Source organism: Aedes aegypti, chromosome 2, assembly GCF_002204515.2.
Source record: "Aedes aegypti strain LVP_AGWG chromosome 2, AaegL5.0 Primary Assembly, whole genome shotgun sequence".
NCBI classification, from domain to species: Eukaryota; Metazoa; Arthropoda; class Insecta; order Diptera; family Culicidae; genus Aedes; species Aedes aegypti.
The window spans coordinates 96,497,014-96,523,970 of NC_035108.1; the positions used below are offsets into that span (position 1 = coordinate 96,497,014).

A 26,957-nucleotide genomic window follows, 5' to 3' on the forward strand; every position below is an offset into this window, starting at 1 on the left:
AAGCGATCTTTATACCCTTCTTATGGTTGTAAGAAGGGTAAAAATACAGAATATATCAACCTTTTACTTGTTTTGGCTAAATATTGAATTCTACTTAGTTTTAATCGAATGATTATTTTTTCTTAGTACTAACCCAACTAGATTTGATAGAGAATAACTTCAGTTCAAATTGTTTTACAACAGATATTTTTTTCGCAGTGATGGACCAAGCTAAAAATGTCATTACAAAATTATATCATTTCTTCATTTTTCATAATAAAACGACTTGAACGTGTTAAGCAACATTTCATAAATTATCTGTAAAAATCCATCCGGTCATCAGATTGAGGCAAATTGAAGATCGAACATCTCGAGATAACAACCACATGTTTTTCTTTCAAGCCCAGATTTTTCTCCTACCAACTTCGGCCGCCTTGAAGTTGTGCCCAAATGGTACAAGAAGACTGTGGACTGGATGCTGTACCACACGGCGAGATAAGATAAGCAGAGCAAATAGACTGAATTTAATTAACAATGCTAATTGTGATACAGGTTCCCCGAACACACCTATCAAGGTATTTTTTCTATCTCGTCTGATTACTTGAACTCATATTTGGGGTTGAATGACGCATAGTCTCGAAAAAAAGTGTCACTAGTAATAAAATAGGAAAAGAAGGAAAGCAAAGTAACTCATTGCAGATGCATTGATAAAATCAAGCCAGTAGTCACTACAGGTCCTTTTTCTTAAAACGAGCAAAACCAACATTGATTGTCAATGATGTAACGAAAGTTGACGAACGAGGCCGCAAATCTAGTATTATTTGAATGATATTTACAGATCTGCTAACACAGCGTAACAAAAATGACGTTTTTGCGTGTCGCAAGGATCAAATTATGTGTCTCTAGTAGATTTAAGGTTGCTGAATCTGATGCCATTCTCAGAAATGTTCCAGCACGTCACAATTTTTAGCTACAGGACGCCAAAGTTCTATGAAACACTGGTTTTATTGATGTTCACATAAAATCATATCAAACTTTTTTGTGATCTAATCCACCAAACATGTAAAATAAGACTTAAACTTTCATTTTAGATATAATTTGTTTGAAATTGCACGATTAAATTTAGATTAAATCGATTCTTTCAACATGCTTGCTGTTTCCATACAAAATTCTTCCTTTTTCTTATATGGGAAAATATAATACTTTTTTAAATCATCAAAACATAAATATTTCGCATCGAAAGTATTATAAACTTTGTTGATGAGTATTGTTATCCACATAAAGTTTGAACTCTGTGGCAAATTAAGCAAATTAATTGCCTTACAAGCTAGCAAACTTGCATGCAAGTTGGCTGAAATAGTCATTTTTTACATTTTAAACTGGCAGTATCTCAAAAACTAGACTTGCTATGATATTTTTGAAACCGAAATGGATTCAGCAACACTTAACTAACTGAGTAGCGGTATTTTGGTGCTAGAGACAAAAACGTGTTCCGCAGTGTAATTGTAATTATGACCCGATTCGATCCAAATGATTAATATAATGCGATTTGGTTTGTTTTCGTGAAAAAATCGAGTGATGTTACAGTGGGTAATAAACGTAATAAGCAATCGAATTGAAAAAAAAAGCTTTTTCATGAATAAATTTGGGAAAATTTGACCAGGAAATACTAGGAGTCAGCAACAGAACCATTAGCTGTTGCAGAAATAAAATATTTTGAAATCATCTTTTAGACAATCACAAATTTCTTTTCAGCCTTGCTTTTCAAATAAAACGTAAATATTAAAAATTTCAAATTGGTCATGAAAAACTGTCATGCTTTTAGAAGGACCTCGAACTTTAGATTATGTTTAGCAGACATAAATTTGTAATCCATTTTCCCATACTGTCGTTTACGAGCTTTCGCACATGCCTTGCTTGTTCCGTAACCAACAGGCGCAAAGAAGACCAAAGCGATAATTCGCAGAGTTTTAATATAACACTTATCGCTATAGGGTATAACACTTATACGACTACAGTTTTTGCTTCTGTTTCCACCAAAAAGATAAAAAGGCGGACGACATAGCGTATGAGGGTTTTTTTTTTGAAATTTTTAACAATCAAATTATCACGTATGGCGAAATTGGGAATCACGAAATTACAGATACAGTTAAGAAATTACTCCAAGAGTCCGGTGAAGTTTCATTTGACTTTCGCTAAAAATTCCTTTGAAATATCAACATTTCGTACTATTTTCTGCTTTTTTTTTGTCGAAAATGTTATCGTATTTCTTCAAAAACAGATTTTAGCCGTTAGTAATAACTTTGAGTGTAATTCAACCCAATATTAAATGCAAAAAGATGACGTTTGAAGTTTCATCAACATCACATACATCCAGTGGCGCGGGAAGTGGGTAGGACATGTACTACGCACAAAAATACCTGGGTAGGACAGTCAAAAGACTGTTCTGCCCATGACTCAACAAAAACAAAGATCAGCAGAAAGCTTGAAAAATCAATTAAATTATTCATCATCTGTTCAGTATACAAATAAACTCAATCAAGATCGTTTTTATTCTTATGGAAGATGGAATACACTATAAGGCTTTTCAACTAGTGAAACGTGATATGAACCCCAAAAGTAAACTGTAAGAATTGTAACAAGACCGTTAGAAACACTAATGGAGCAATCGTCTATGGAATTTCTGAATGAATCAATAGAAACATCTACGGACAACCCTGTATATGTTCTGCGAAAAATTTCCGTGAGCATTCCTGGAAGTAATCTTGAGAAGCTTCTGGAACATCCATAGAGAATTATCAGAAGATTCTTAAAGAATCTTTGGCAGAAGAAATAGAAGACAAGTCGCATCACGAGAGTAGTGGTGCTAGCGATTTCTGAAAAAAATTCCCATAGAACTTGCACAGCACCCTTTCTTAAAAATTGTTGGCTGATTCAGAATTGCCGTAGGAATTTCTGGAAGTAGTTCTTAGTTGATTCCTGAAAAATTATTGATCAAATTTCCACTGTTATTTTGTAGCATCGTGCATAAAAATGTTTAGAGTAGATTATGATGATTTGAAATTATGATGGGTTGAAATTTGAAAAAAAAGTCCGGATTCATAAAAAAGTGCCAATGATTAAGTTAAAAAAACAGGTTTTTATACCATTTAATAGCATCTCCCCACACCCACAAATTGCATGGTGCATGCACATTGTCAACATAATCATAAAATTTACCCTTATAAACAAGTTAACCGGACAATAACCACTGCTTTTTTCCATATCTTGCGTTGAGTACATACAGGCGTATTTACAATGATCAATATCTCTTCGTCGATTTACTCTTTGGATTAGTACACGAAACCTAATTCGGGACATTTTACGATACTGCATGGCGGAGGCTATTTTCTAATAAATAAACATTGTATTAGAACTGGAATTGGATTAACAAAACAATCGCCCGGCAAAGTAATTTGTAAAAAAATCGACGAAGAGAAATCGTAGATACGCCCTCATGATAGTGAATGCGAGCAATCATTCATTGACATTAAGACTCATTCAATCATCAGCAATCATCAAAAACGAAAAACCAGTTTTTTCGTTCATATTCAAAGAAATCCTCATAAAAATCTATCATCGTAATCCAGATAGCAAGTGTAATGCAATGATAGATTTTCTTGAATATTGCTTGAATTTTTGGCGAAAAAACTGGTTTTGAAATTTTGAAAAACTATGATGGTTTTTTTCCTCTTAAAATCGGATCTTAATGATCAGATTTCTCTCCATCAAGAGGGCGTACAATCGAAAAATTTTGCGAACTGGTATTGGTAATAGGAGCTGTCCATAAACCACGTGGTAATTTTTTTTTTCATTTGTCCACACAAAAAATATATATAATTTGTATGGACCGTAACAATTGGCCAGAAATCCCCCCTCCCCCCATTAATGATAACGTGGTTTATGAACGACCCCTTAGCATGGTGAGAGGCCAATGACTCACTTTTGCTCATTCGTTGAAAACAAAAAGGGCTAAGCCTTGGGCTAATGCAAGCTAAAAAAAAATCAAGTTAGCTTATACAAAAGGTTGAAATTCGAAAATGGGCCAAGCATTTAAAGTCACCATTTTTCCACATTTTGGGCAGTATGAAAAAATGTATATATAAGCGTTTAGTAATAGTTTTACTTTACACAACAAGCAAAAAATCACATTTTTTCTCTTTAATGAATGTCCTCGGATCCTCTGAGCAGAATCTCAAATAGAGAAACTTTAAAGTAGATGGAGTACCGTGTACCTTTCAATTCCGCTCCTAAATTCTTATCTTTGACAGATACGCGTATTTCGACTACCACTTGCAGTCTTCTTCAGTGTCAGTTACTCGTATCCACTGAAGAAATCGTCGCATCTCTCTACCTTAAATACTAACACCAGATAAGTACCTACACAATCAAACTACATAGGAAAAATTTTTCGACAGGAGTATACCTGTCGTGGTCAAAAATTGAAAAGGGGGGGGGATAACAATAATTATACAAATCCCTAACTACCTACCTATGTGTTCAAGCTCGTTTATATTTCTTAGGTACAAACTTAAACAGCCTTGATTGTCCGTTTCCTTGATCCCTATTAAGAAGTAGTGAAGGCTTTTGTTTGTAAATTTCTAAACTTTCAGCGACGTCTAGTTTCCAAGATGAAGATACGCTTCGTACGATGTTTATGTTATCGCTTGTCATTTGATGTCCATCCTGGAAAACATGTTCAGCCACTTTTGATTTAAAATCATACGCTAATCCCTTTTCTAATTCCTTGTCCGCTTTTTTTACCTCAGCAATATGTTCTTTGAATCTTATTTCTAGAGTTCGTTTTGTTTGTCCTATATAGATTTTATTACAATGGGGGCATGAAATTTTATATACTCCTGCTCTATTCAGTTTATTAATTTTATCCTTTGTTGATCCTAATCTAGATTTAAGCTGACTACTCCTACTGCTGAAAACCAAATCTACTCCATATTTTCGAAATTTCTTAGCCAAAGGCTGTGTAATCTTGGTATCAAAATTCACCGCTACTCTTTTTATTTGAGTTCTGAGAAATAGGAATTGAAAATGTGGTGAAATATTGTTCATTCACCTCTAATTTTCCCGGAACCAACGATTTACGGATTGGCCCTTTTGAAGAGATCTACGGCTGTGTTTAGAATAATAATAGTGAAAGACGATTTTCATACAAAATGCTCAACTTTGGTATGCTGTAACTTTGTTTCCCTATGATCAATCGGCATAAAATTTTGGCAGAAAACTACAAATATCCTTAATTTCATTATCACAAAATTTTGACGGTTGAAAACTTAAGGACCAGGTGAAAGCACTCAAAATAATAGTAATTTTAATATTTCAAATACCTGCTATATTTTGAGCTTTTCGTTTTTTATTTACTCATAATTTCAACAACAATTGGGTCCTAAAATGTTTAATGAATTCTTGTTTTTATTTAATAACACGTCTTGTTTAATAATCGTCACTGTGAGTGTCGACACAAACTCTGATTCATGATTTATTTATGTTTAACATTTTTTTTCAGAACACCCCTTATATACCTTTATTTTTGTAATTAAAAAAAACTTTGAATGGTTCGACACTACAAGTGTAGACTTGCGAAAGGTTCACTTTATTCAACAAACTTTGGATGGTTCGCCGCTGTAAGTGTCGGCATAAGAATAAGAGTGTTCTATGATGTCCCAACCAATTGAGTCTTTTGTTTTTTTTCAAATGAGTAAAATATAATAACACATGCTTTCGTACTGACAGCTGTAGGAATGTTACATTTAGGTATTTGTTCAACAAACTTTGAATGGTTCGTCACCTCAAGTGTCGGCATAATTTTTCTCTACATAGAAATTATATGAACAATTATATTTACGTATAAGCATGTACATATCTCACAAATCATTGTTTATCATGGTATAATCGCTTATCAAAGTGAATCCTTTGACCCAACGATCCTCCCCATTAACAAACATCCCTCCCAGTAACCTTTGTGGAGATGCAGAGGCAAGCACGGTCTCCAAATAGCAAAGGTTACACACTAACATTCCTTCCCCCAATCCCACCTGACTGCAAGGACGTGGCCGGCGCCGTTATTGACCCTGTATAAATAGAGGCTCTGAATTATGCACACTGAAGAAGATTATGGCCAATCCCAGCCGAACTTCTAGTTGATTCTTTGTGCATTTTCACTGACTTCGGTCAATCACGGAATAGCAACCATTGATATGTGTAGTCAGTCTAAGCTAAGCTAAGCTAAGCTATTTATTTGACAAAATTTAAATTCCGAGAGATAACATAACAAAAAATTGTGAAATAGTGATCAATTTGCCCCTGGATTACAGTACTTAATATGCTAACGTTTGTAACAATGATTTAGAAAAATAAATATTATAATAATTTAAAAATCTAAATAATTCCCAAATACATGGTATAAGGCAACACACGGAATTAGAGCAGGTCACGGTAAATGTATAAACAAGCCATTTTTTTACAAAAGTGTTGTTGAGTAAAAAACTTACAAAAGAAAAACTACTATTATTTTGAGCGATTTCACCTGGTGCTTAAATGTTTACCCGGAAGTGTAATTTTGTTATAATGAAATTGATTAATGGACACCCCCTGTATCTTTGCAAATGCGAATAATTTTACACTTTAATTGCGAACAATATTTCAATAACCTGTCAAAAGAGTAAATTATCACCTAAAATTTCAGAAAAAAAAATCATCACTAACTTTTAATCGAAAAGTTGAACTTTATCATATTGGGCTCGAAAATTATAACTTTCATGCCTCATGAAATAAGGGCTGAGAGGCGAATGACTGCAAGTTGCTTGATAATTTACTGCCCATAACTGCATATTTGTAACATTCGACAAAAGTAGGCATTGAGTAAATGGAATACCAAGTGAGCATTTTATAGCAGTAAGGGAGGAAACTAAAATTTCTAAAAATTACCAGGAACTCAAAAGTGATTATTTGAGGCTGATTTTTTGTACAACTTATATTGCATACTTGGTAAATAATTCCGATAGAAATTTCGAGGCTCATTTATAATCTTAATGTGACTGTTATGCGGTTATAATTACCAATGTGACAAAACAACTTGTAATTTTTTTTCGAATTTTCTAGAACAATATCACAGATTTTAGTAAGTTGATCGAAAGTATTTTATCATTTGATGACTCTCCTTGGTATTAACACCAATTTGTCAAAAATGTCGAATGTGACTGCAGTTATGGGCAGTTAAGCTTTTGATTGAATTCTTGATTATTTTTGTTGCTTTCGAAGATTTAGTTGATTTTTTGTGTTTTGCAAAATTGGTAATAACTTTCATATTTTCTGGTAATGCAGCATTTAAAAACCTAATTATAATCTATTGGACCATTGAACACCCCTTTGATTGCAAACATAGCACAGAAAATAAAAAGTATTCGCCTTTGTTTCTTGATCAGAATGAGAGTGGGTCAGCGAATGTTACAAGCACAGACAAACAGACGTAACACTTAGAACAAATCGTGATCAAAATCATAGTCACGAGGACATGTACGCCCAATGCTAAAATCTGTGTGTTTGGCCGATCGGCCGATGGCGGCAGTGTGTAAATGTCAAACGCGAACAAAAACGATGCGAGCGCTGCGAGTGGTGGATTGGCCACCTACCATATATTTGAATCGCCCGTTAAAAAGGTGGTCGATGGACATCGGTGATAGTGTGACGTCTGTTTGTCTGTGTTACAAGTGTTGACACACAGTGATCGGCGTCAAACAGTGGGTGGAGTGTGTCTGTCTTGTTTTCGTTCATGGCTCGTTATCTTCCTCGAACGATAAATGTCATGCGTGTTGTATTAATACAGGCGGATAAATGGGATGAAATTATGGCTTGTGTGTCAATGATCGTTAAATTTTCCCAAAGCCTGTGTTGAGGTATCCATACTGCCCCACAGGGGTGTCTACTTTGCCCCGCTAGCTTAATGATGATTGCCAAATATAACTTTTTATAAACCTTTTTTCTGGAAACAAAACAAGTTGTTAATGAATATACAATAATGCTCAACAATGCAACGAATAATCAACGAGAGAATGCGAACCGGGTGATTCGCGAAAACCACAGCGACGTAAAGGGACCAGCGATTGGAAGCTCGGTACGTGGAACTGTAAACTCTCAACTTCATCGGGAGCACACGCATACTCGTCGACGTGCTGAAGGACCGCGGTTTCGGCATCGTAGCGATGCAGGAAGTGTGTTGGGAAGGTCAATTGTGCGAACGTTTAGAGGTAAACATACAATCACGAGCTGAGAACAGCTTTCATAATGATGGGTGATATGCAGAGGCGCGTGATCGGGTGGTGGCCGATCAATGAGAGAATGTGCAAGTTGAGGTTCAAAGGCCGATTCTTCAACTTCAGTATAATAAACGTGCACAGCCCTCACTCCGGAAGCACTGATGATGATAAAGACGCTTTTTACGCGCAGCTCGAACGCGAGGACGACTGGTGCCTAAGCCACGACGTCAAAATCGTCATAGGAGATCTAAACACTCAGGTTGGTCAGGAGGAGGAGTTCAGACTGACTATTGGAAAGTTCAGCGCCCACCGGCTGACGAACGAAAACGGCTTATGACTAATCGATTTCGCCGCCTCTAAGAATATTACCATTCGTAGCACCTACTTCCAGCACAGCCTTCCATACCGATACACCTGGAGATCACCACAGCACCACGTTCTGATTGATGGACGGCACTTCTCCGACACTATCGACGGGGAAGTCGGTCCTTGCGACACTGACGAAACGAGTCTTCTCACCATCACTACACGAAGCTATATTTCATGCGCTCACTTCGTCACGTTGCAATGAGGGAGCTCTCACGAGAACAATTTTAATGTTGTTCTGCTATTAAAATTTCTATCCCGTTTTAATGAATTTCGGGAAGTAAATGAAGAAGAATGCAGCGTGGGTGGTCATACTGCAGCAAGGGACCCATCAGAACGTGGAACGTTATAGACGAAAACGGCAACAGCAGACCCGCCTCTTTCTGGAGAAAACGCCGCCTGGAGAAGACGGAGTGCGAGGAGATGGAACAGCTGTGCCGGTCCCAAGAAACACGTAAGTTCTATCAGAAGCTCAACGCATCCAGCAACGGCTTCGTGAAGCGAGTCGAAATGTGCAGGGATAAGGATGGGAGCATTTTGGCGGACGAGCGTGATGTGATCGAAAGGTGGAATCAGCACTTCGACGAACACCTGAATGGCGCTGAGAGCACAGGCAATGAAGGAGGGGACAACGGAGGAAATGCCTTCGTCAGTACTGCGGGCGATGGAAACCAACCAGCCCCCACTTTGAGGAAGGTTAAGGATGCCATTCACCAGCTCAAGAGCAATAAAGCTGTTGGTAAGGATGGTATCGGAGCTGAACTCATAAAGATGGGCCCGGAGAGGCTGACCATTTGTTTGCACCGGCTGATAGGCATAATCTGGGAAACAGAACAGCTACCGGAGGAGTGGAAGGAAGGGGTGATATGCCCCATCTACAAGAGAGGCGACAAGTTAGATTGTGAGAACTTTCAAGCGATCACTATTCTAAATGCGGCCTACAAAGTATCATCCCAGATCATCTTCCGTCGTCTGTCACCTATAGTAAACGAGTTCGTGGGAAGTTATCAAGCCGGCTATCGACAACGGACCAGATCTTTACTGTACGGCAAATCCTCCAAAAATGTCGTGAATACCAGGTCCCAACGCATCACATTTTCATTCGATTTCAAGGCGGCATACGATAGTATCGATCGCGTAGAGCTATGGAAAATCATGGACAGCTTTCCCGGGAAGCTCACGAGACTGATAAGAGCGACGATGAAAGATTTGCAAAATTGTGTGAAGGTTTCAGGCGAATATTCCAGTTCGTTTGGATCCCGCCGAGGACTACGATAAGGTGATGGACTTTCGTGCCTGTTGTTCAATATTGCGCTAGAAGGTGTTATGCGGAGAGCCGGGCTCAATAGCCGGGGTACGATTTTTACGTGTTCCAGTCAATTTGTTTGCTTCGCGGATGATATGAACATTGTCGACCGAACATTTGAAAAGGTGGCAGACCTGTACACCCGTCTGATGCGCGAGGCAGCAAAAGTTACACTGGTAGTGAATGCGTCCAAGACAAAGTACATGCTAGCTGGTGGGGCCGAGCGCGACAGGACCAGCCTAGGTAGCAGTGTTACGATAGACGGGGATACGTTCGAGGTGGTCGACGAGTTCGTCTAACTTAGATCCTTGCTGACGGCTGACAATAACGTTAGTCGTTAAATACGGAGGCGCATCATCAGTGGAAGTCGGGCCTACTATGGCCTCCACAAGAAGCTGCGATCAAAAAAGATTCACACCCGCACCAAATGTATCATGTACAAAACGCTCATAAGGCCGGTAGTTCTCTACGGGCATGAAACGTGGACAATGCTCGAGAAGGACTTGCAAGCACTTCAGTCTTCGAACGTCGGGTGCTTAGGACGATCTTTGGCGGTGTGCAGGAAAACGGTGTGTAGTGGCGAAGGATGAACCACGAGCTCGCCCAACTCTACGGCGAACCCAGTATCCAGAAGGTGGCTGGGCGGATACGATGGGCAGGGCATGTTGCAAGAATGCCGGACAGCAAACCTGCAAAGATGGTGTTCGCTTTGGATTCGGTTGGCACAAGAAGGCGTGGAGCGCAGCGAGCTAGGTGGGCGGATCAAATGCGTATCGATTTGGCGAGCGTAAGGCAGAGCCGAGGAGGGAGAGATGCGGCCACAAACCGAGTATTGTGGCGTGAAATTATTGATTCAGTGTAATCTGTTTAGATGTTAACTAAATAAATGAAATGAAATACACAGGAAAATAGTCATGTTTTTAAGTGAGTTTTGAAAAAATGTCACAACTTTATGTAAAAATTTTGTTAAAAAATGCTACACTTTTTTATATTAAACTTTGCAAAAAGTGAAGTGTTAAAGTTCATTTGTAGTTTTAAAAAATGCTTTTGGAAAAATACAAAGTAAGAATAACTGATTGCCTTTCGAATGCGCCATAGAGAGTTTCGATTGGACGTGTAATCACAGAGCATGGACACCTAAACTTTCGTACGGGATGTCAATACCATCAAGCCCTAGAAAGCTCAAGACTGCTTGAATAAGACCAATGGGATAGGCGTTTATAAATCTTTAAAAATATCAAATAAAACTTAGGAATAAAATGGTTACATATACAAATTAAACTAAACATTAAAAATTCATGTTCAAAAAAAAACCTAATTCTCAATCAATAACGTTCTCCTGTGCTTTAATCCTAACTGCATTTAGATAGAAGATACATGTAGGACAAATATAATTCTAAGTATTCAGAAATCAACAGACTAAAGCGCAGTTTTGGATTCAAAACTAACAAATCTTGCTGAATCACAGTTTCATCGCTAACAACGATGATATCTTATCTTGCACTATACTATAAAAACGCAATAATTTCCAGATGCTATTCCTGTTTACCCTCGATGATGTGTAAATTAGTTCACGCGTTTCGATGGAGCGAATCGTCATTATTCTCACACGTCCATCATTTATTAGCAAACAAGGATAACACATACCAGGTTTATCAACACCTTCCGTTCTGAATCGGCAGTTAATTTAACGCCGAACTCCAACTCGACAACATCCAGCACATTTTTCGTGTGCATCACACATACTCTCTAAAAGTTGGCAAAAATAAATACAAAATATTCTTATCATTCCGAAACTGTGTGTTTCTAACATCATCACATCGCGAGACATCGAATCAAAGTGGTTGTAGATGTATTAAGCCGATCCTCCACTGTACACACCACATAACGCATTTGTTATTGCTGATCGACGACATCGAAAGCTGCTCGCCATTCCACACGCGCTGCCGGTTAGTTTTGGCTATAGGTCGTCGCCTCAGTCTGCAAATATCGTTCAACGAGTTTGGCAGTCATCGGTGACCCACGGTGTTCGGTTCGATTATTTCCTGAAAGTATTAGAGGCAAGTGATATCCCAAGGCAAGTCCAGCAGTGCAACCATGGCTTTCCGAGTGATGGCGTTCTCCAACAGCCTGAAGCAGGCCACCGTGATCTCCGACCTGCTGGCCAGGTCCTTCTGCAGCGGTCCCAAGAATGTCGGCTTCATCGGGCTGGGCAACATGGGCGGTCCCATGGCCAGCAATCTCATGGCCAAGGTGAGTTTTTTTGGTGTTACGTAATGCGTTTGGAGAGGTCTGTAGATATGGGACTATTGTGTTTCAAATTTTGGATGAATGATCTCCTCTAGTAATTGATCAACGTTCTGAATGACGCAGCTATTTTTGATACGTGTATAAGTGTATTACTCCTGAGTTGCACATGTGTTGATAGGAAGGAGTTCCATAACATATGGCCTTAGAAACAAATAAATTTTATTATATAATTGGCCATAAATTTGAGGTCATTGGTAAAGAGCGATTTATTATCAGCGTAGACAGTGCAATTTAATTAACCCAAATTGTTCTACAGTGTCAATGATTCTATCACTTCAAAGCCGGTTCTTCTTATTCGTGCTCCTCATTAGATTAGAAAACCGGCTTTCTAACCGACCAGAAACAGCCGATCAGTCTCGGGGGCATGTCAGTGGGCTTGAACCTGAACAATCGTTTCCTTCGACTAAGGCACACACACACACTTGCGCATGCCTTCCAGAATTATCAAATTTATTACGTAAATTAATGTGCGCCAGGGTTTCCACATGATTCCATCGTCATCACCGTCAAAGTCAATGTCGTCGTCGCGCAAAAACGGCCGGTCGTTGTTGATGGGGTGATGTTTTGCATTTGCTCCACCCCGGCATTCTATCGGCACTGTGTTGCTTCCTATGTATGTACCACCATACCTAGTGATAATGGGAGATTTTCTGTTAAGGTTGTTTAAAAATAAATCCCAAAGACAAGCCGCGACGATTTTGTTTTTCATGCTGCTTCTTGTTAGCAGCCGACTTGTGCGTTCTTACTTTTTGTGAGACCAGTGGTTCTCAATCTTCGTTGAATGTCGATTTTGTTAGATTAGTTTCAAGATATATTAATTCTTATTGAATATGACTCAATTAGATATTGATATTGATATGCCTATTCATTTTCAGGCTTTAATTTTCGACATGACCACAGTTTATGCACTAAATTTTATTTTTATCCTATTTTTGGCACTTTTGATTCACTCCGGCAGGTGTTTTTCAACCTACAATATGCATCGTATAGAAATGTCTCTTATTGCAAATTTTCAGACGATTCGGCCGGGAGAAACCCCTCTTGCTAAAGTGAATCATGGAAAATTCTAAGTAATTCTATGCCCTTTATGACTTTGGGGCCTTTTTTAGCCTAGTGGTAAATTTTGCGGGTACACTGCAAAGCCATGCTGAAGTTGTCTGGGTTGGAAGTCCTGGATCTTTTCGTAATGATCTCTTGATTTCTTTTAGCATAGACTATCATCGTCTCTGCCACACCGTATATCGTATGCGAAAATGGCAATTTAGGCTAAGAAAGCTCTCAGTTAATAACTGTGGTAGTTGGAAAACTAAACGAAGGAGCAGGCTTTGTGCCAGTGGGGACGTAATGCGAAAAAGAATAAAAAAAAAAAGGATGTAAGAGATTTGCAGCAGCAGAAAACAAATAGCTAGTAAATATCCCAGAGCAGGGTTTGAGAAACCCTGCTCTAGGATATTTACTAGCTCGCGCGTCACTCGATGAATGACCGATACTCGGTCGGCCTTGATCTAGACGTTACACGTGAATCTATTTACTGTCCGATACAACAGCTGGGATTGTCGCTGCCCGATTGAAGTGTTGTGCCGTGCATCTTAGCAGGGGATATGCTTGGGGTGTGAAAATTGCCGGCGCCAGCGTAAGCTTGGCAAATTTCCCAGCTGACTTTTAGCAATACGCTTCCAGAGTTCCAGCAAACGAACTAGCGAGTATCGGCAGAGAAATTTTGTTTTTCATATGATTGGATTGGAACAGAACTTTCAAAATTCTTAAACAAATCTTGTACATTTTGCTTAAGGTAAAAACGTTTCATGTAAATTCGGAAACTACTTCGGACTGAGGATAATAATACTTTCAAGAATCACTATTTCCAACAAAAACTCACCAAAGTCACATTTTTCAAAAATGAAATGCTAACCAAATTCACTATTGTTGTTATGAAGAGAGAATAATCAGGATTTGATTTGATTTGGTTAACTTAGTGTCATTCCAGCTCGAAATCTTGACATTTGCTTCAGATGATTCCTGGTAGAATTTTCAATTGAATTTCCGGAATCTCTATAGGACATTTTTGTAAAATGCTTTGACAAATTCTAGAAGAACTGTTGAAAGATTACACAGCGTAACAAAAATGACATTTTTGCGTGTCTCTAGAATCAAATTATGTGTCTCTAGTAGATTTGGGGTTGCTGAATCTAATGCCGTTCTCAGAAATGTTCCAGCACGTCACAATTTTTAGCTACAGGTCGCCAAAGTTGTATAAAACACTGGTTTTATCGATGTTTACATAAAATTTAAAAAATGATTTATCAAAAAATATTATGATCTAATCTACCAAGCATGCAAAATAGGACTTGAACTTTCATTTCAGATATGATTTGATTGAAATTGCACGATAAAATTGAGCTTAAATCGATTTTTTCAACCTGCTTGCAGTCCATACGAAATTCTTCGTTTCTCTTATATGGCAAAATGCAACACTTTTATAAACCATCAAAAATTAACTTTTGAGCATCGGAAGGATTATGAACTTTGTTGATAAGTATTGTTATACACATGAAGTTTGAGTTCTGAGGCAAATTAAGCAAATAAATTACCATACAAGCTGGAAAACTTGCATGCAAGTTGACTGAAATAGTCAAATTTAGCATTTTCAACAGCCAATATCTCAAAAACTAGACGTGCTATGATATTTCTGTGAATGGCAATGGATTCAGCAACCCTTAATTAAGTAAACAGCGGTATTTTGGTGCTTGAGACAAAATCGTGTTCCGCAGTGTTATTGTTGTCTTTATTATATTTGTTGTCCTGGGTAATTTAACCAATTCAAATTCGTGGAAGAATTTCTTGCGGGCACCATGACAAAAATCCTGATCGAATAGATGAGAAAACTCTGAAAGAAATAAAAATATTTTCTGTATTTTGTATTCTGTATTCAGAGGTTTTCAAGGATGAATTTTTCATTTAGTCAGGTTGCTTTTCATCACGATTTTTAAAGAGACTTTGCCACCACGTCTATTAGAGATATTAGAGACGATATTTGGAGGAATTATTTAGCTGTAAAAAATACCTTGAGAAATTACCAAAGATGCCTTTAAAAGAAAATAAAAAGAAATTTAAGAAAGTATTTTTTTAAAGCGATTATTCATCAAATATTCATCCAAATAATCTGTATGATTCCTGTACAGGTAAAAGTTCTAAAAGAAATGCTTGAAAAATTTACTACAAGCTACTACTGGTGGTTATCTTTCGAGGTTGTTACTCATGCTTTGAAATTATGGAATCAAGTGAAAAAAATACATTTAGCATTTCGCATAAATTCGTAGGTGGTACAGTCCTAGACCATTGTATGAGGGTTGCCTCCTTCCCGTCCGTTACCTAAGTTAGAAATTTGGGACTAACCTCTAACTCTTAGACAAGATTGACGCATCCTTCAATAGTCGAGAACTGTCCTAGCCACGTCCTTGCGAAAGCTGGGGAATGGGAAAGGATGATTGATTGAACACCTACTTAAGACATATGCAGAGAACTCTACGACCTCTCATAGGTGTTACGGGATGTTGTAGAATGGTGATGGAAAGGGTAGTGCCATAGGATACGTTCGGTAAACGTTCTGGCCGACAAATGGTTAATTTTTACACATTTTGATCTTGCGCTGCTATTCAGAACAAACTCATCGAATTCCTTTTTTGAAACTCCTCTGCAATCCGTAGCTCCTCTAACAATTAACACTACGTAATACCGCCCGAAAAATCGACAAAAAACTGCAGTTGGTAATCCATCCCGAACCGAGTATCCACAAACCTCAACACGCTTAGCACACACAGGAGATAAAAAAACGAGTCGCGCGAAACGTATTCTACACGAGCAAAATGCGGGCAAATCGAAAAAAAAAAAACAAAACTGCACAAATCAACTTCAGAAATATTCTCAGAAAAGAAAAAATAACACTTTAATCGTTTTGATAAACGTGTTTCTACAGAACATTTGCACGTTTAGCACCATCCGCCGAATCTAATTTTCACCAGCCGAAACCAGAGTTGCTCGATGTCACTATCAATGCTTAAAATTTGCCGATTTGTACAGGCCGACTGCGATACAAATCGGATCATTCCATATCACATCAACATCATGCTGTCTACTCCATCACCAGTGCATTGATGGCGATAGACTATGGGCGAGATTTGTTCTAAGCTTTTGAAGAAGCATGTCCTCTGCGGTCTGTAAAGACTACAAGAGGGACCCCATGGTGGAATTCCGATCTGACTAGACTCAGGAAACAATGTAGAAGGAGTTGGAACAGACGCCGTTCAGCTGGATCAGAGTCGTTCAAGTCAGCTCGCAAGGCTTACAAGAAGGCTCTTCGTTCTGCTGAACGATCCGGCTGGAAAAACCTTTGTACAAATGTTTCCAGTTTGAGTGAAGTCAGTCGGTTGAACAAAATTCTTGCAAAATCTAAGGATTTCCAAGTGAACGAAATTCGCTTACCTAATGGTGACTTTACTTCTTCCGATGAAGAAGTTTTAGAATGTTTATTCAATACACACTTCCCCGGATGTGTGGACATAGCATCTACGGATGAACCAAATGTCTTTTCATGTAGTTACGAGTCTCTGGCCTCGGCTCGCAGTATCGTAACTACTGAATCGATTCAATGGGCACTTAATAGTTTTGCTCCTTTCAAATCTCCAGGAGCGGATGGGATTTATCCTGTTCTGCTCCAAAAGGGATTTGAGTCTATCAAACATGTTTTGAAAAAGCTACTTGTAAGCAGTTTTGCTACCGGGTACATTCCCAAATCCTGACGTGATATTACTGTAAAGTTTATCCCAAAAGGAGGACGTGCGTCGTATGAGGAAGCAAAGAGTTTTAGACCAATCAGTCTGACCTCTTTTCTTCTGAAATGTCTGGAACGCATTATCGATCATCACATCCGTGATGTTTATTTGGCAAACATGCCTCTTCATGTGAATCAACATGCTTACCAATCTGGAAAGTCCACTGTGACTCTTTTACACAAAGTTGTATACGATATCGAGAAAGCATTCGCTCAGAAGCAATCCTGCTTGGGTGTTTTCTTGGATATTGAGGGTGCCTTTGATAACGTGTCTTTCGATGCCATATTGGAAGCCGCACGAAACCATGGGCTACCTACAATGATTACCAATTGGATTCATCAAATGCTCAAAAACCGACATCTCTTCTCGACATTGCGTCAAGCAGCGATTCGAAAATTGAGTGTTTGCGGATGCCCCCAAGGGGGAGTCTTGTCACCACTTTTGTGGAATCTCGTAGCAGATACGCTATTGAGACAACTCAATAATAGCGGTTTTCCAACTTATGGATTTGCCGACGACTATCTAGCTCTGATAGTTGGTATGTGCATAAGCACCCTATTCGACCTGATGCAAAGTGCTCTTCAGGTAGTCGAGAGTTGGTGTCGCCAATATGGCCTTTCGGTTAACCCGAATAAAACATCTATTGTTCTTTTTACGGAAAGACGAAACCGCGATGGAATTCGACCTTTACGTCTTTTTGGCACTGAGATTAATGTGACTGATCAAGTAAAGTATGTCGGAGTCATTCTAGATTCCAAACTTTTATGGACAGCTCACATTGATTTCAGAGTCAAAAAAGCTTGTATGGCCTTCGGTCAATGCCGGCGAACCTTTGGTAAAACTTGGGGCCTTAAACCCAAATATATCAAATGGATTTACACAACAGTTGTTCGACCAATATTGGCATATGGATGTCTTGTGTGGTGGCAAAAGGGCGAAGTGAGAACAATCCAATCAAAATTGGGCCATCTCCAAAGGATGTGCTTGATGGCGATGTCTGGTGCGTTCTCTACAACTCCCACAGCAGCGCTCGAGGCCCTTTTCGACGTTGCGCCACTACACATATATCTTAAACAAGAAGCATTTTCTTGCTCTTACCGTTTATGGGTACTGGATCAACTGGAGAAAAATCCAGTGAATCGTAGATCTACACACACTTCGTTGTTTCCACTTTTGGTGAATTGGGACAAAATTGTCCTTGCTCCAAGTGATCTCACAATTGTTTGTCACTTTCCTTGCAGGACATATACCACACAATTCCCTTCACGGGAAGAGTGGACGTCTGGCTATTTGGAAAGAAGTATATCAAACAATATAGTATGTTACACTGATGGCTCCCTTCTTGAAGGTAGAGCTGGTGCAGGAGTATATTCTCGTGAGCTAAGGCTGAATCAGTTTTACTCACTTGGTAGAAACTGCACCGTTTTTCAGGCGGAAATATTTGCTCTTATGTGTGGAGTGCAATCAGCACTTCAACAGCGCGTAATGGGTAAAGTCATATACTTCTGTTCAGATAGTCAGGCTGCTATAAAAGCTCTCGCTTCGGCCAACTCAAGGTCGAAGCATGTTATCGCATGTCGAACTCAAATTGAGGAACTAAATTCAGTCAACTCTGTAAACCTTGTATGGGTACCTGGCCATTCTTCCATCGCTGGAAATGAATTGGCTGATGAGCTAGCTCGCGATGGAGCATCGCATGACTTCATTGGCCCTGAGCCGGCTATTCCAATTTCGAAGTGCTGGGTGAAGCTTCAGATAAACTCTTGGGCAGCAACTCAGCACAAGCAATATTGGAATAGTTTGGAGTCGTGTCGTCAAACAAAATTGTATATTACTGAGCCATCTCCAAAGGTGGCGAAGTATTTAACAAATCTGTCAAAGCAGAATTGCAGTCTCTTGGTCAGAGCGTTGACAGGCCACTGCCGACTCAACTATCACATGGCAAATATTCAGCGTGCTGACTCATTTGTGTGTGATAGTTGTGACTCCGATTATGGAACTTCGTATCACCTGATATGTAACTGTCCAGTTTTTGCGCAAATGCGATTCCAATTACTTGGTAAACACTTATTAAGTGAAACTGAATACAGAAGCCTGAATCTTCAGGACATCTTGTTATTCGTAACCCGCTGTGGTAATGAGCTATAGACTCTCTTTACGCTCATGCGTTTTGCAGTGCCCTTTTTAGGGCGCTGTTCGAACCCATTGTGGTATGGAGCTACATGCTCTCATTTCGCTTATGCGATCTTCCCTCTTCAAGGGACCCCACTCCTATTTCCTCCCATCTTTCCCTTCCCTTTCCTCTCCCATCGGGTAGATGATGAAATAGGCTCAAATATGGCGATGGCACAAATCTCCCAACTGGTGGGGAACGTGCCTTTGGAGCCGGCCTTCTGATACCTGATACCTGATGGGCACAGACAAACAGACGTCACACTCTCATCATTGTCCATCGACCATCTTTTTAACGGTCGATTCAAATGTTAGGTGGCCAATCCGCCACCCGCAGCGCTTGCTTCGTTTTTGTTCGTGTTTGACGTTTACACACTACCGCCATCTGTTGGCCCGTCGACCAAACACGCTGATTTTAGCATTGGGCGTACATGTCCTCGTGATTATGATTTTGATCGAGATTTGTTCTAAGTGTTACGTCTGTTTGTCTGTGCTATGGGTATCACTGATGGGTTAAGTTTAGCTTTAAATTAAGCAGATAAAATGGCAATTTATCAGTACAATATTTTCGACAGTGTTGCAGATAGATTGAAACTATGTGTTGGTCACTGAAAAACATCAATAGCATGGATAATGACCACGTGATCACTCATTCTGCAGTGATTTTGATCTAGAGTGCGATGTCGCATCACTGCTGTTGGTTGTCAAATCAAAGTGATATTGATAGCTCGCAAGTGATATTGATAGTTTTAGACCATCAGCTATCAGCTGATATGATTGATATTAAGCAACTCTGGCCGAAACGCGGAACGATGTAAACCGGACACAAAATTCATAACGCAGTCTCCTGCGCGCACGACTTGCTGCGATCCATCAAGTGAAAAAATTACATTTGATTAAAAAATAAAACACGATGAAAATTTAAAAATTTTAAAGGTGCTCTGAGATTTGCATAGGGATTCTGAAATTTCAGAAAAAGTTTTCGGATTCCAGTGATTTGAATTTACGAGAAAATTCTAGCATTACGATAGTCATTTCGATATTTTCCGGTGGAAATTTTTGGGGCTACGAGCTTTCAGTTATGAATCTTTTATAATGCTGTGGGAATCTTTAGTGCTTGGTTAGAAATCTCTGAGATAACGATGCTTGTCATCTGGTGTCTAATATTTGGAATTCTGTTCTATCCTATCAAATTTCAAATTTTTTTGAGATTCCAGAAGGAATCTGAGATTCTGGTAAGAACCATTCGAAATCCTGCGATTCCGATGAACATCTTTCGGATTTCAGTAAGAGTATTTAGGGTTTAAGTGAAAATCTTAGGGATTCAGAGGAGATCTTCAATGAATTCTAACTTTTATCAGAGGATTCACTACAATTCCCATAAAAAATCTATCATTCTCAAACTTCAATTCGGCACTTCAAAGGTTCTCACTAAAATCTCTTAGTTTCCCATTGAAAAACTCTATCTTAATTTAACCTAAATCTTAGCAGATCTACAGTGTTTTTTAAAGCTACTTTAGCAACAATATGCTTTAGCAACAATATGCTTTTTACTAAAGTCTATACTGCTGCCAAGACAACTGACCGTTGGCTCCGAGATGAACAAACCCAAGGCTAAAAATATTGTCAATAAAGATAGAAGAAAAAAAAACTTTTAATCCATCGGTTTTTTCCATAAAAATGAAAAATTCTCTAAAACAAATAAATTTAATTAATAAATCAGATAGATAAATATATTTATTTGAGAGTTTGCAGTCCGAGCCTGGCTCATCTCAAATCGGGATTTATTGTGGCATAAATGATCTGTAAGTAAAGACAATTTTTGAGTGCTAAAATTTTCTAATTAAACTTTGATTCATAAGCGACAAAGCAGTTTTTTTTCTCTGTTCGGATGCGCCACTGCGACCAGTACTTAGATCTATTGTGGCATTACCCGTATCCTTAGTGTATAGTGCATGTCGAATTACTCCATTTCCATTGATAGATAATGATAATGAAGCATCGATTTCTGTACAGTTTTTGTTTTGATTCCTCAGATATTGATAAAAATCGACTATGATGAAAAGGTCCCGCTGAGGGTATATCAAAGAAATTTAAATCTCAGCGAAGGCGCGCCCCTTAGCAAACATAATCGATTAAATTTCTGAGGAGCGAAATCGGTACTACTGATTTTTGACCATGCAACGGAACTCTAGTCACATCTTTGTTTCGCTTTTAGTTTAGTCCCAGAAAAATACTAGAAAAAAGGGGCTTTATGCTAGCAGAAACCGAATCAAGCTAGAAAATTTGTTTAGTAATCAGAATTTACGTGAGTCCTTGAATTACCAGTACTTACAGTCCTTGTTGAGTTAATACTCATGATTGTTATCCTGGCTTCAAGTGTAGTCTCGGGACTGACCAACTCCGAGTTGGACAAAGCAGTTAGAGAAAAGTTTTAAACATGTTACCACTGACCTTGACAGTAGAGAAATGACAAAGGTGAAAATTGTTGAAGAAGCATTGTGTAGCAAAGTAGTAATTAATACATTCATCATTTATAATCAGTGCATCAAATTGTCATCAGAAGAGACAAAAACAAACAACAAAGCAAGCGCGCTCACAATCGTTGTCTCAACTTCTGCGGTTTGGCATATAATAAAAAAAAGTGTCATGACAAACACAGGGAGCACCTGAGTGAGACTCGCGAAGTGGAAAAATGTCAACGTCATTTGGAGCCCAGATTCCGTCAAATGCAGCCCGTTGTTTTTATGGCAGAAAAAGTGAAAAGTATTGTATTCAAAATAAACTCAAAATAAATTCAAATTAAAAATTTCAGTCAGCAGAGTAGTTTTCCCTAAGAAGCTGATAAACCTAACACGGCTTGTTATTTATAATGTCTGCTACGTTTCCTAACACGGCTTGTTATTTATAATGTCTGCTACGTTTCCTTATATGAAATTTCGCTCAAAAGCCTATTTTTGCTTCGGTGTAATGCAAAAGCAATAAATTTTTGCTAAGATGTCCATGAGAAAATGAAGTACTCAAAAGTGAGTTCATTCCACTCAATTCCGGGGGTTCGTGCGTTAACCTAATTTTGGGTTGACGGGGTAGAAGTTGTTTTCATTTGCAGCCGTGCGAAAAAATACATACTGGCTAAGTTCTTTTCACTCAACCGGCAGATCAAATAACTCAACTTCCAGTACTGTGCCACTTACTCAAATTTGAGGTAACGCACTAAGGTTCGGTTTTTGGGTTGTTTTGCTCTTCGCTCTCTGACAACAATAGAAGGAGCGAATGAAATGGGGAGAGAAAAATAACTCAAAAGTAAGTTAAAAAATACTCAAATATGGGTTTTCCGTTTTCTCCGTGCAGAGTGGAATAGTAAAAAACTCAGCAATCAGAGAAAAAGAAGACCGTCTTCGCGAGTCTCGTCTCAGGGAGCAACTAAAAATTAATCAGTTATTTAAAACACAATGTCTGACAATGTCTTTGTTGTTGTGTGTTGGTTGAAAATTGATTCACTGCACCCACATAAAAAGATGAAATTTACTAAAGAAAACCAGTCTTTTAATGCTTGTAATATCCGAAGATATCAACTTGAACTTCTGATGGTATTTATCTTCAACTAATTTAATTTTAAAGCCCAGATAGCCGTAGCGGTAAACGCGCAGCTATTCAGCAAGACCAAGCTGAGGGTCGTGGGTTCGAATCCCACCGGTCGAGGATCTTTTCGGGTTGGAAATTTTCTCGACTTCCCAGGGCATAGAGTATCTTCGTACCTGCCACACGATATACGCATGCAAAAATGGTCATTGGCACAGTAAGCTCTCAGTTAATAACTGTGGAAGTGCTCATAAGAACACTAAGCTGAGAAGCAGGCTCTGTCCCAGTGGGGACGTAACGCCAGAAAGAAGAAGAAGAAGAAAAAAAAACTTTCAATAAATTTTTCGGATTTCATTAAAAAACGATATAATTTTTTGGTTTTTTAATACAAATTATAAAAAAAAATAATTTTCGCAGATTGGATACCGTATGCTAAGCTTGTAAACGAATGTGGTTTTATTTATGGTTTTATGATTTTCCACTTTTACTCAATTTTGAACAAAGTGCTCATCTTGCTTCGAGGGTTGATATACAGTCAGGTCTTCTATAAGACGCTGCCACCCACTTCCCTCCCATCGTTATTTTTCAGCTGTTTTCAATCGAATGAAGCTGGCTTTTCCTTTGAGATTGAAGCATTATATAGAAATTGCGGTGGGTGGTAGCGTTCAATAGGAGACAATAGATCACCTGACTGTACTCAAAATAATTTACTTTTTAATTATGATTCATGGTTTACGGCTAACCAGTCGAGTGGAAGTTTTAACAACTACCGAAAAATTATACAATACATATACTTTGCAATTGGATTAAATGGACAAATTTGCGAAAAAGTTACATGTCTTTTCGGTGAGAAACGAACTCACGACTCCCTGTTTACTAGATAGGGTGCGTAACCGTTACGTTAATTTTTCAAATTTGATAAAAGTTTTGCTATAATGAATTTGTTTACGCAATAAAAATTTTACTAATAAGGTGAAGATAAATCGAAGCCAAAGTTCAAATTTTCAAAAGCACGGATCTGGAGAACCAAACATCCGTTTGAGCTGAAAACCTAATCGATTGATCACCACCAGCTGCTGACCAATCGATTAAGTTTTCAGCTTAAACGGATGTTTAGTTCACCAGATCCGTGCTCTTGAAAATCAGAAGTTTGGCTTCATGAATCGAAATAATCAAATATTATATGAAAAGCTATATTTTTGGACTACTTCGTACTTTTGACAACAATTACATTGTAATGCTGATTTTTTAGTAGAAATTTTTGACCGTCATATCAATTTAATGTTATTCATCAGAACCCCAAATATTTTATTGAAAAACTTCGGTAAGAATCTCACAAACAAAGGGTGCTCATTAGAGTGGTTCAAAAAATCGTTTTTGCTCCACACCGCTCATTCGATTCTAGATCAAATCCTGAGTGTCCTCCCAAAATTTGAGCTCATTTGGATAAAAACTGAGACTGCACAAGCCCCTTGAAGTTTATATGGGAATTACTATGGGAAAAGCTAGCAATTCATTCAATCGGTCATAGTGTTTGCCCATGTGCTTTTGGAAATTAGAACTATGTTGATACTGTGAGATACAATAATCAGCTACAACTTTGCCGAAGACCGTTTTTAAATCGGACGCCCCAGGAATTAGCTATTGATTTTTGAATGAGTTGTAAAACTTTGGCTATAATTATTGGGCTGTTCTGCAGGCATCACTGGATATATGCAGTAAAACATAGTAGCCATGATTTGTGCGTGCTATCTTTCGCGCCAGGTGCAGCAATGTTGCCTGTTCAGAAGTTAAATGAGCACTGCTGAAGAATTTGTGACTGGATATAAATCAATAACTAATTATTGAGGCGTCTGATTTGAAAACGATCTTCGGCAAAGTTGTAGCTGATGAATGTATCTAACAGTATCAACGTAGCTCTAATCTCCAAGGGCACATGGGCAAACACTATGACCGATTGAATGAATTGCAAGCTTTTCTCATAGTAATTCCCATATAAACTTTTAAGGGCTTGTGCAGTCTCAGTTTTCATCCAAATGAGCTCAAATTTTGAGAGGACACTCAGAATTTGATCTAGAATCGAATGAGCGGTGTGGAGCAAAAACGATTTTTTGAACCACTCTAGTGCTCATATCATATCAACAATGTAGTAAGCTCTTTTTAGGTCGAAGTTACATGCTGTAAAACTATTTTTTCAGACCACCTAATTTTTTGGAAAAATGTTTGCCATAATTCTTGGAGGAATTCGCGGGGATTTTTTTTAAGAATCCATCTAAAAAATTCTGAATTTGACAGCCAAAACTGTAGTGTCATTCTCAAAACACACCCAAGCCGTTCCCATAGGGGACGTTAGCCACAAGGAAGGATGTTTCTGTTTCATATGGTATGCCCTCTTCAACATCTAATCCAATTTCTCTCGCCGTTCTCTTACGGTACCTATCCATCTAGTATTCATTGCTTTCTTCTCCATGCTCCTTCTTACTTCGAGCAAAATAGACCGATATGCCGATAAACAAATTCAAAAAAGTAGAATATTCTTAAAACTTAAAAATGGTAGAACATAATTAAAACCAACTCATTTGATTCACCTTCTTCTTTTCTGTTCCATTCGTCAGGGCCACAAGCTGCACGTGTTCGATATCTCGCAAGAGGCCAAGGACAACCTGAAGGCCAAGGGTGCCGTCACGTACGACAACGTGTCCGAGCTGGCCAAGGCTTCGGACTTTGTCGTCACCATGCTGCCAAACAACGATATTGTGGCCAACACCTACGACACCATCCTGGCCGGAGGAGTTAACACCAAGACCTTCTTCGTCGATTCCAGTACCATCGATCCCAATGTGGCCAAGGCCGTTCAGCAGAAAGTGCAGGCTGCTGGCGCTACCTTCGTCGATGCCCCGGTTTCCGGTGGTGTTCCCGGAGCTCAGAATGCCACTCTGACCTTCATGGTCGGTGGAACCCAGGAAGAGTACGAACGCGTCAAGGGACTGCTGGAGGGTATGGGCAAGAAGATCACTCACTGCGGCAGCTACGGCATGGGACAGGCCGCCAAGGTTTGCAACAACATGATGCTCGGTATCTCGATGTGCGGTCTGGCCGAATGTATGAATTTGGCCATCAGACTCGGCTTGGACCCCAAGGTGTTCAGCGACATCATCAACGCCTCCACCGGTCGCAGCTGGGCGTCGGAAATCAACAACCCCGTGCCCGGAGTGCTACCCAATGCCCCCGCTGGCAAGGGTTACGCCGGAGGATTCGCCACCGGTTTGATCACCAAGGATCTGGGAATCGCCTCCGCTGTTGCCACCACCTCCAACACTCCCATCCCGCTGGGAGCTCTCACACACCAGATCTACCGCACCCTGATGGCCAAGGGACTGGCCAACAAGGACTTCTCCGTCGTGTACGATTTCATGAAGAACGACAAAGCCTAAGAAGGCCTTCAGCCGTCTCCAATAGGGTCGTTCTTTCGGTAATAACTGTCTTCCAGAGCATGCATTTAACCAGTTTAATTATGACGAGCTTGTATCCTCGATGGGAGGATACAAGGCGCAGAGTTTGGTTTATTATACAGAGTATATGAATAAATGGTAACATTCACGTATATTGTCTATTCGTTGGTTTCCAGTGCCTTCGGTTCATCCGTGCTGATGACATCCTGTTTGTAGACGTATTCCTTCGCATAGGAATGGTCAGGCGTAGAGCAACTTTGCTCGCACGTGAAAACGGCCAATGTTCCCCAATCGATATTCTCGTTTTTCAAACTATTGAGCAGCTGAGGCATTATCTGAGGTAGTAACAAGACATATAGTTGTAGTTGTTGGTTGAATGATGAATATTACTATGAAGTATATCGTTAGGCCCTAACAAAAACTAGGAAATATCCCTAAGCTTTAGTAAATATACCACGAGAATCCATCAAGAATTTATAGGAAATTCCTTGGCATTACGTCTTACCAGCACAAAGCCTGCTTCTTAGCTTTCAATGAGCACTTCCACAGTTATTAACTGAGAGCTTTCTTTGCCAAAGTTGCCATTTTCGCATTCGTATATCTTGTGGCAGGTACTATGATACTTTATGCCCAGGGAAGTCAAGAAAAT

The 26,957-nt window shown here is 39.1% G+C and overlaps 2 protein-coding genes across 3 annotated transcripts in view; one reads left to right on the forward strand and one right to left on the reverse strand.

Annotated features, from left to right (window-relative positions):
- Nucleotides 1-11,643: 11,643 nt before the first annotated feature.
- LOC5578900 (probable 3-hydroxyisobutyrate dehydrogenase, mitochondrial) lies at nucleotides 11,644-26,469 on the forward strand. The gene is made up of 2 exons (XM_001664060.2): nucleotides 11,644-12,213; nucleotides 25,472-26,469. The coding sequence occupies exons 1-2, from the start codon at nucleotides 12,058-12,060 to the stop codon at nucleotides 26,288-26,290; spliced, it is 975 nt and encodes a 324-aa protein (XP_001664110.1). The 5' UTR covers nucleotides 11,644-12,057; the 3' UTR covers nucleotides 26,291-26,469.
- Nucleotides 12,707-26,957, reverse strand: part of LOC5578898 (programmed cell death protein 2) — a 33,051-nt gene continuing 18,800 nt past the window's right edge. The window contains exon 6 of one of the 2 annotated variants that reach the window (XM_021841613.1): nucleotides 12,707-12,899. In XM_021841613.1, coding sequence (XP_021697305.1) covers nucleotides 12,783-12,899 — 117 coding nt within the window. In that variant the 3' untranslated portion in view covers nucleotides 12,707-12,782. Of the gene's footprint in view, nucleotides 12,900-26,350; nucleotides 26,644-26,957 lie in introns of those variants that run through there. The other variant, XM_001664059.2, reaches the window with a different exon arrangement.

Excerpts from the sequence above, each read along its gene's own strand:
- LOC5578900 (XM_001664060.2), top strand. The coding sequence starts at position 12,058 with ATGGCTTTCCGAGTGATGGCGTTCTCCAACAGCCTGAAGCAGGCCACC. Across the intron at positions 12,214-25,471 it reads CCAGCAATCTCATGGCCAAG|GGCCACAAGCTGCACGTGTT; the intron begins GTGAGTTTTTTT and ends TCCATTCGTCAG.